This window comes from Gossypium arboreum, chromosome 7 (genome assembly GCF_025698485.1).
Source record: "Gossypium arboreum isolate Shixiya-1 chromosome 7, ASM2569848v2, whole genome shotgun sequence".
In the NCBI taxonomy this organism is placed as follows: Eukaryota; Viridiplantae; Streptophyta; class Magnoliopsida; order Malvales; family Malvaceae; genus Gossypium; species Gossypium arboreum.
Genome location: NC_069076.1, coordinates 104476149 through 104487261, shown reverse-complemented (window position 1 = coordinate 104487261; position 11113 = coordinate 104476149). Strand labels below are relative to the sequence as shown.

At 27.1% G+C, this 11113-nt stretch overlaps 1 protein-coding gene across 1 annotated transcript; it reads right to left on the bottom strand.

Annotated features, from left to right (window-relative positions):
- Window positions 1–4194: 4194 nt before the first annotated feature.
- On the bottom strand, window positions 4195–9361 carry LOC108486671 (pre-mRNA cleavage factor Im 25 kDa subunit 1-like). Its single transcript, XM_017790845.2, has 7 exons — window positions 9050–9361; window positions 8911–8956; window positions 8268–8361; window positions 8067–8140; window positions 6297–6383; window positions 6078–6188; window positions 4195–4755 (listed from the first exon to the last, which is right to left on the bottom strand). Exons 1-7 carry the CDS (start codon window positions 9199–9201, stop codon window positions 4684–4686), a joined length of 636 nt encoding a protein of 211 aa, XP_017646334.1. The 5' UTR covers window positions 9202–9361; the 3' UTR covers window positions 4195–4683.
- Window positions 9362–11113: the final 1752 nt, after the last annotated feature.

Below are 11113 nucleotides of genomic sequence, written 5' to 3'. Positions count from 1 at the left end.
GGGTCAAATTTTTAAAATTAAAACGTTTATAAAAGACATATAATCTAATGTATAATATGTTTTTTGTTCTTCTTCTACTTTATTGGTAAATTTTATTTTAAAATGTTTTCAAATTCCTATTAAAATATTTATAATAAATCTAATCCTTAAATGCATAAAACTATTTACAATGACTACATATAACTAGTAAATTTTTTCAAAAAAATTAGTTAAGTGTTTTTTGTTGCCATGTGAATGCAATATATTATTTTTTCAAGCACACTATTTACAATAATCACACTTGCAATAACAATTTCTGAATAAAAATACTAATTTTTAATCAATATTTAAGCAATTCAAGATTATAAATACACTCAAACATAATTTTTCAAGTATTTGTATTAATCAACCTCTAAAATTATTAATCAACGACGATATTAAGAATCTTATATAACATAAATGTTCCAAAATCATTCAATATATAAAAACTAAATGTTACATAAAAATCCTAATCTATCGCGAGAAAAGCTATAATCCTAATTTTCTAAAGATTAATCAATAAAGTTTGAAAAATAAGAGTTATTTCCAAATTTGAGAGACCCATTTGAAAGTATTGAAAGATTGAACATCTATATTGAGAGTGTGAGAGAATAAGAAAAAATCGAAAATGAAAGTGATAAGTGATAAGTGTTGGAAGAAAATAAAAAAAGATTAGGGATTTTTAGATTTTAGTAGGTGGAGAGAGTTTTATTTATTTTTATATAAATAATTAATTTTCAAAGATTTTGATAATATTTTTCAAAATTTTTGGGAATCAATTTTTTATAAATTTATTTTAAATATTTTATGGGATAAATACACTAATTATATATTTTTTAATATTTTTTAATTTTCTTAGTCACACTTTATGTCGCTCCTCCACTGATGCCACATGTCATTGTCGGGTTATTTCGTTAGTTACGCTAGATTTAAACAATACAAAGGGATGAAATTTTTAACAAAAAAAATTAAATTGCTCTTTGATCTAATGTACAAAGACTAATTTGCCATTTTTAAAGTAGAATGAGCAAAATTCAATCTGATTCTTAGGACAGGGGCCTCTATGGTACTTTTACCCTATTTTAAATGGATTATAGTATGCACCTACAATGAAGGGTCACTACTGAATTAGATGTTTTTTTAAGGTAAGATTTCGAGTTTTATTTTTGTGAATGGAAAAATTAGTTGGGAGAGTTTTGCTACTATCTAAAAGTTCAATCGAATTCAACTCCATATTTAATCACAACCCAATATAACTACGGAGTACCAAAAGTTACATACTCTAGTTAAAATAAAATAAAAAGTTTAATACATCATTTGATATCTAAGTTTAACACTTTACTCTTACGTGGTACATGCATTTAGCACAAATTATATTAACTAATTCGAGTTGATATTGTTTAATTGAGTTTAGGGTTAACTTGATGACAATTTATAATAACTAATAATATTAGTAATTAATTTTATTAAATCAACTCTAAAACTCGAAAAAGTCAGAAAAAATAAAAATTAAAATATTAATAATTAGCTTTCATAAAATGAATCATAAAATCTGAATTAAATACTAAAAAATAATATGAATATTTTTAAATATCAATATGTATAACTTTTATCAAATACAAATATTACATAAGATAAACAAAACTAATGTTTTCAAAATTGAACTGGTGATTAAATTGATTAAACTACTAATTTTAATTCAACTAATTTAATCATCGATCTAATTCCAATTAAATAATTTATTCAAAACCAATGAAGTCGGATTTTGAATCAACTAGCTCTTTCCTTTACCCTAAATTGATATACCGATGGATTTCAACATCATTGCAAAAACTACAAATACTATCAAACTCGGAATCGGGTCAAGGATTAAGGAACTCTCGGTCAACAAGGGAAAGGTCATATTTATGGCCATTCACATGCGTGGGTCTTATTCTCATCTGTCAGAAAGAAAGGGCATTAGAGTTGGAAAGGGTACCAAGTGGCTGGCCCTGCTGCACCAACAGGGCTTAGCCGGCATTACTCCCCACCAGCTGGAGGTGGTACACCCGGTATTTAGTATACAAAAACAGTCACTTTTGTTTGCCTCATGTTACATTTTAGTCACTTATGTTTGAAATGTTACGTTTTAGTCACTTATGTTATTATTTTGTTCTGAAGTGATCACTCTTCCGTTAAGTTCATTATCTCCCTAACGGTAATCCTCATGGCGATCCAACTAGATATTATGAATCGCTAATATATACTTCATCTGGAATGCATTATTAAAATTAAATTAAAATATTAAATAAGAAATAAAATTATAAAACAATATGTTATTTGGAAAAAAACTATTACTGTAATGAGATACATGTTTTATTAGGTATAAGTATTTAAAATTTTGTTTTTGTAATGTGATACATGCGTAAATATATATATATATATATAATCATATTAGTGAATCTACTAATACATAGTTTATCCGAATGAAGTACGTATTAGCTGATTCAGTAATATCTAGTTGGACTGCCACGTAGGATTACCGTTAGGAAGATAACAAAACTTAACGGAAGAGTGATCACTTCGTAACAAAATAATAACATAAGTGACTAAAACGTAACATTTCAAACATAAGTGACTAAAATGTAACATGAGACAAACAAAAGTGACTATTTTTGTAGTTTACCCTTTTCTGATTACCCACAAATGGTGCAACATAAATGTTAAATCACATTTTTAACCTCAATTCTGTTTATAAATCAAATTTTTTGGGCCCAAAACAAGGTGATATTGTTTTTTTACAAAGCCCAATTCTGATAAAAAGCATCAATCCTAACTGAACTACCATTATCGGTTTCGGATATTTCGATTTTTATTCTCTACGATTTTGGTTTCAAAAATGAAAAATCGAATGAAGAGGTTCGATTCTATGTTTATCCAAAAAACCCGAATCAAATATACCCCTACGTTGTACTTCCAACGGAAGAACGTATGTTTAAATTTTGAAAACAACATTGTTAGAAGGGGTAGCTAAAAATCCCGAACATGATCCGTAAACGAACATGAAGAATACAAAAAAGAATATAGGTTAAAATGTGCCACAAGTCCCTATACTTTTCAAAATTTAGGAACTTAGGCCCTTTACTTTTATTTCATGAAATTTAGTCCCTCTACTTTTCAGATTTCAAAATTCAAGTTTAACTGTAAACACTGTTAACTTTTTTTGTTAAATTCAAGTTAATTACAAAGTCTTTTTTTAATTACATAGCTACCAAGTGAGTTTTTTTTTTGGAAAAAATATCACAACAACGGATTTAACAAGAAAAAAAATTGACAATGTTAACAGTTAAACTTGGATTTTGAAATCTGAAAAATAAATAAACTAAATTCCATTAAATATAAGCATAGAGACTAAATTTCTAACTTTTAAAAAGTACATAGACTTGTGGCATATTTTAACCAAGAGTATATTCAACCCTGACTTGATTTTCCTATCCCGTAATATGTGAATTTATGTATACAAGTTATGTAATTTATTTCATATGAAAACTAAAAGTATAATATTACATTAAATATTAAAAATATATTATGTTTACAAATTTAATAAATATAAAAATATTTGAAATTATTAAGATTAAATAAAATCTAATATTTAAAATAAATATTAAAGAATTTAAATGGAGATTTAAGTTATTCAATTATAAATATAGAGTATTTGAACAAAATTTGAATTATATTTCAAATTGTACTTGATTTAAACAATTGTTTCGTTAAAAAATTCATCTATTTAATTGATGAGCCATAAATCAATTCATGATTATAATAATATTATTATATATAAACTCAACTCAAATCCGATTTAACACGAAACATTGACTAATTTACTTTTTAGCATATAATATAGACATCCACAAAGGAGTTTAACCTGTATGCCAACATTGATTGCAACAATGATCACAAGGGAAAGAGAAATTGGTTATTCGAAATGGATTAGTTAAATCGAGTACTAATAAGTTGATTGTTTTTTAAATAAAATTTTAGATTTGAGTCTTGTAAATAGAAAAAAAAATAATGTTAAAGAGAGTTTATCTAAAGAAATTTAATATCTATCCCTTTAAATTCGAACCTAAACATAATTTTTTTGAAAACTTACAAGTACAAATACAGGTTTAAGCAACCATCGAATATAGAATCAAATTATTATAACACAAACAAATTAAAAACTTAGATAAATAATTAAATTATTACAACACAAATAAATTACAAACCGGAACAATCTAAACTACAAACTGATTAACTAAACTAATACCCACACACGGCAACAACTTATGATGGAATTCAGAGGCCTACATATTTAATTGTGCATAGTGAATTTTGAGATCTAACTATTTAGGACCCAAAACTTTCATCTTTACCGATTCTCCCAAGACTCTCATTGACAATATAAATTTTTTTTTAAATCAAGCCAATTAAAACAATATACATGAACATCAAAAATTAGTATAGTTTGAGCTTAATGTTATGTATTTCCTTTTGTAATATAAAACTATTATATATATATATATATACACACACACAAACACAAGTGTTTTTTTTTTTTTGTATTTTCATGATAATTACAAAAAAACTTATAGCAGTTGCTGTACCTATAATGCCTTTATAATTTTGTTCCTATATATTCATATTCTAAATATCAATAATGTTGATGGAGTATTTGGACAGCAATTGTGGCACTCCTGATATTACCGGTCCATATGTCTACAAAAAAAAAAATCACAAGAAATATGGTGAAAATAAATTGTGATTTTAGTCCCTTGAATTATACTTAAATTTGATATTTAGTCCATATACTTTATTTTAACATAATTTAATATCTCTATTTTTATAATATTATTAGTTAAATTTCAAGATATGACATTGATTTTTTATTTAAGAATACCCCATTCAACACAAAAAATCCAAATGGGCATAATGAGACTGAAGGGGTGTTTGTAAGAAAAATAATCTAGGTCAATATTTTAACAATAATAGTTATTGTTGTTATTTATTGGGATAGAGTAATATTTAGTCTCTGAATTTTGCAAAATCCCATAGTAGTTCTGGACTATGACAATTTTTTTCAGTTTTGGCACGATATTATACCACGTCATCACCTAAAAAAGTATATTCTTTATAGTTGATGACATGGTATAATTTCAAAGTGCCACATCATAATAGGGACCAAATTTGGGGAAATTTGCTAAATTCCAAGAACAATATTGACCAAATAAAAGTTCAAGGACCAAGTTGTGAATAGATGCCAAATTCAGGGGCTAAATATTGTCTTATCCCTTAATTATTTGGATTAACTAATGATATAAAGTAAATAAATAAGATATTGTCAAATTAAAATGCAATGACTAAATCTCGAATCCAAAAATTATAAATTAAAAATCGAATTTGGGGCAGGTCGGATGAAATTACATAAAATAGTTGAGTCGGAGTTAGGCTCGAGTTTAAAATAAATCTGCTCCACTTTGAGATATTTATAAAAAAACCCCTTGTATATATAAATGTATGTATATTAAATTTTGTTACACTAAATAAATGCATTTTAAGTTTTTAAGTATAAACTTAAAAAATAATATTATTTTCTTCAATATAAAAATAAAATAATTAAAAAAGTTAATTTTATTTGCTTCAAGATTAAATATAAAATAATTAAATTAAATATGAGTTAGGTTAGGTTGGAGTAGGACCTTCTATTAAATTTCAAGTTCGGGTTTGAGTAAATTTTTTTCTTAAGAGTTGGGGTCAGGTCAAGTCAAGTCGGATTGTTCAAGTTTCAAGTTGGGTTCGAGGTAAGCAAAAATCGGCCCTGTTGCCATCCCTAAGGCGGAGGGACATGTTCACTCCGAAAGTGAAAAACTTTCTATATAATCTCTTAAAATTTTAAAAAATCACAAATTAATATAATAATAAAATTACTCTTTACTCCCGAAATTTATTATTAGTTTCTAGCCCTTAAAACAATCTTCTAGTTTCACCCCTTATGTTCAAGCACCAATTTAGAGTTACAATTTATAGTTTGAACCTCTTACCTTGTGATTTTCATGAACCTGGGACAACGGAACCGCAAGCAATTTTAGGTTTTCGGGTACGATAAATTTCCGACTCTCCGGCAACCGGACAAGAAAGAGTTTGGTGCACTCCTGCAATTAAAAAAGAAAAAAAAAAGAGATTCATCACTAAAAACTGAGAAAAAATGCATTAAACATTGCATGCAATAAGGGCTGTGTAATAATGTAGTAACAAAATACCTTGGGCTTTTTAACAGTGGGTGGCAAGTAGGGACACAACAGTGTTTCGAAATCATGTCGCCACCACATGCCTAGACACTCTCCCATCTATAACATTTTTAACAACATTTAGATTTTTTTCGCGGCATATCCCAGTGGAAAAAGTAGTATTCAATAAATCACCTAATTATAAAAAGTTACAAAATTATTGTCTAACATTTTAAATTTAATTTTTTGTCATTTAATTATTTTGGATTTGCTGACTAAAAAGACAAAATAGAATAGTTGAGTAATTATTTTGTAATTTTTCATAATTGAGTGCTAAAATAAAGATTATTAATTGTTGAGTAATCATTTTATAATTTTTCATAATTAGGTACCAAAAATAAAAATAAAATCATAAATGGTCACTAACAATGTAGTTTACCTATTTCAATAATGCTTTAATAAAGGGGAATGGAGAACTGGTTTTATTATTGAAAATTTGTGAGCAGAAATGTAATCAATACGATATCATTCACGATTCAGAACATACAAAAAAATCACTTCATATATAGGCATTAGCCTCCCTTAATTTGGTAAAAATTGTTTTTTAATCTCTTAAAATTTGTAAAATTATAACTAACAAAATGGTAAAATTTGAGTTTTTAGTAAAATTGCCTTTTAATATCTTAAAATTTGTAAAATTATAACTAATAAAATGGTAAAGTTTGTGTTTTAGCCCCCCAAAATTACAATTCAATGTCTACCTCTAGTATAAAACTTTTAACTTTTGTATGGGTAAAGTTACAAATCCTCAAGGGAGCTAAAGGGGACCTTGGCCCTCTCAAAATTTTTGTAAAATTTTCATTATATCCTTTAAATTTCTTAAAAGTTTTTCGTTAGATCTCCTCAAAATTTTTATAAACTCTAATTGAGCCTTCAAAAATTTTTAAAATTTTAATTACTCTCCAAAAAATTTGAAAATTCTCATTAACCCTCTCAAAATTTTTTAAAAAAAAAACTCCAATTTTTTTTGGAAATTCTTGTTAAGCTTCTAATATTTTTGAAAATTTTAATTAAATCCTCTAGAATTTTTGAAAAATTTAAGTTTACCCTCAAAATTTAATGGCTCGTTCCACCCCTGCAAATCTTCCACACGAAAATATCATATATTTAAATTCATGTCAAATAAGTACGTGACAAAAATTTTAAACATCGTTCCATACAAGTCAGCACCGCAAAAAAAAAAAAAAAACTCTATTTATTAAGATTTCATAACATGAAGTATATTTATACTTTATCAATAATATCAAATTTTAATAAAATCCAACTAAATATTATCAAGCATAATGTTAAATTTAGTCCTTAATGTTTGCACCTTTTGTTAATTTGACCCTTGTTATTTTTTATGCAAAATTTAGTCCTCAACTTTTTAAAAGAATCAAATTACCTTTTAATAAAAATACTGACCAAATTATTGATAATTTTAATGATGTTAGCGTGACAATCTAAGTGTACTTCATGTTGACACAATATTATTTGTTTTAAAATTATAAAAAATCAAAATTGAAAAAATATATATATATAAGAAGTTTTTAAAATTTTAAAAAATAGCATAAAGTACATGTGAATTTGACTCTTTTTAAAATATTAATGGTTAAATTTGACTTTTTTTCTAAAGGTTGAGGCCAAATTTAGTTTGAAAAAAAATAAAGATTAAATTGACAAAAAAATATAAAAATTAGGGATTAATTTTAACATTATACCAATTACCAAATAAAACTGCAAAATTCAATATCTAATATTTACCTCCCATTCTGTTTCGTTGCCATCCCTGCTCGGGGAAAGCTTGTTGGAAAGCTTACGTCTTAGTCCATCAATATCTGCAATATTCAGCTCAATTTTTTTGGCTCAATGAACCCTTAGAACATTGCCTTGTCGCCCAAGAAAGATTCACTCGATCAAAGTCAAGCTTCTGTTATATATATATATTAATATGTAGCAACTTACCTGATTCACCTGGCCTTAAACGACCACCAGGAAGCTTAAAGATGGAGTTATTAAGTTGGAGCAGCAACAAATGAGGGTGTTTGAACAACTCCACCTGATTCAACGCACTTTTGCTTAATACACTTGTCATAACAGAGCTACGCCTAGACCTCACCATGGTCATGTCATGACCCGATTTAAAAAAATTGAAGCCCAACCCTATTTTCAATATGTATTTAGGAATAACAACAAAGTATTTCATTAATGGAAATTACTAAAATTTGATAAAGATACTTATATTAGAAATTAGATCACATTTTATCCTTTATGCATTACATCAAATGTAAATTAGTTATTTTATTAAAAAATTTATTCACTTATTCTGTTAAAAATTAGCAACTGATAGAATAAATCAAACAGTGACATGTAACATGTCATGTGTACCTTATACTGATATATATCAACCAAATTTTAATCATATAAATGGATAGAATTTTTAATCCAAAAACTTAGTTTTCTCTTTATTCTATTGTATAGAAACTAATACATGATCCTTTATGTTACTTTTAAATATAGGCGTTAAGTATTTCAACAAATCAACAAAATCATAACTTAACCTAATAAAAACAGTAACCCAGAAAAAGAGTAGATAAAAAGAACCAACCAGAAGAACAGCTTCTACCGATGTCCTCAATCCATAAACAGCATAACTGAGAACCAACAAAAAAAAAAAAAGAAAAGTTAAAAGCAAACCAAATGAACATATATATAAAGATGTGGGGGGAGGGAGGAAGAAGAAGTACTTGGATTTCATCCTAGTAATACGATCCGACACCGTTTCATCCTTGAAAACAATGGCTTCTTTAGATCCAAAATAGTAACAACTTAAAGGGTAAATATCCACCTCTTTCCTTCCTTCATCACTGCTACTATTATGTTCATCATCGTCTCCCATATTCTTAAATCTCCACAAAAGGAGTCATTTACGGATCGTTTCTTTTATAAAGAAAAGAAACATGAAAACGACGGCGGATTATTATATTAATTGGAAGAGTGAAGAAGTTGGTGGAAATTTGTCGTAAAACTGGATAACGTTCATTTAACTGTTAGTTTGTCCGGTAATAAAAGGGATGGGTTTGGTGTTGGAACGTGGCGTTTTTGTATTTGAGAAACAACACCTGGTTTCCATTACAAGATGAGGTAAGTATGGTCGGTACGACAAAAGCTGACTAAAAATGTAGAAGACGACTGTGTACGTGGCGACATATGTATGGGCTTGGTTAGTTTATTCTTAACCTATGGGCTAAGCTTCTCTAATAACGATCCGACGCATGGATTTTATCTTTAAAGTTGAAATATGAAATGGATTATGATCAAATAGTGCAAATTAAGAGTTTTGACCATTATAAATAAATTTGTTTTGTTTAATCAAAAGATGTAGTTGAATTAAGATTTTTTGTTCATGTATATTTCTTTTATTTGAAAAAGAAATTATGTGTGACTTTGATTCATGGGATGTAAGATTATTTATGGTAATAAAATTATTGGAATGTAAATATGGGCCAAAGTTAGAAATTATTTTTGGGGTTAGAATTGAGTCGCGTAATTTTATGAGAGTTAAAATGTGATTCTGTCGTTGTATTAGCTTATATCTTTATCATTTTTGAAGGACTAAATTAAAATTTTATCATTTTTGAGGGAGTCATATTATTGTGTTGGTTAGATTATCTTATTTGCTTGGTTCATGGGATGTGATATTATTTATAGTAATAAGATTATCAAAATGTAAAGTTACTTAGCACAATATTACGCATGTTAAATTATCATGTTTGTATCTTCTGGTTAGAAATTAAGGGGGTTTTTTTGTGTTTAGTGTATGGAATGTAAAAAATCTAAAAGTACATTTTATTAAATTGTTCTCATAAAATTTGCTTCGTTTTTATTCTTTACTATGAAATTTATAATATTTTATTTTACTAACAAATGAATTCATTTATCTACTGAATTGATTTCACATCGCATTTCTTGAATAAATAAACTGCAATAGGAATGAGCAAGTTAAGACTCTCTTTTGGTCAAAGTAACAAGAAAAATAATAATAACGGTACATGTTATTCGAAGACTTGTTCAAGGGTTAATTATTTGACCAAATTTGAAGGTTTGCTTGAAATTTGTAAGGAATTGGATAAAAATATTAAGTTCAAAAAATGAGCTTAAGGCAAATATCAAGTTTATTTAAAATACGAGCAACTAATAAAAATATAATTAAAATAAACAAGTAAATATTTTGATTCATTAATTATTATTATTTCATTTTCATTTACATGGAATAAATATAAATAGAAGTCATTAAGAATGATGGCAAAATTGTTAAAAATTTGACATTACCAAGGTAATATAAGATTACTTAAGGAGGCGACATTATTAAGATTAACCCAAGGTAATGCAAGTTGATTAAATTTGATCAATAGATCAGTGAGAAGGACGTGTTTGGACATTGCCAGGATCCTTATATCAACTAAGAGCGAAGCCAACATCCACTCAACGGTTAAGGTCTCTTACAAGGGGAGTTAGTATTAGGGCTGAGAAAAAAATCGAGAAAATCGAGAAATCGATTCAAACTAATGTATTCGGTTTGAATTTTGTATTGTTTGATTCAGTTCGGGTCGGTGTTATCACTCAAACCGCACAATTCAATTTGGGTTCGATTTTTTCACATGAAATCAGTTTTATCCAAATCAAACCAAATGGAAAAAAAAATCTATGTTTAAAGGATAGTTCTAATAGAATAATAAATTAGCCATTTCAATATTTATATGGACTAATTCATTTAACCCTATTATTATTAACTAAATATGATCATACAA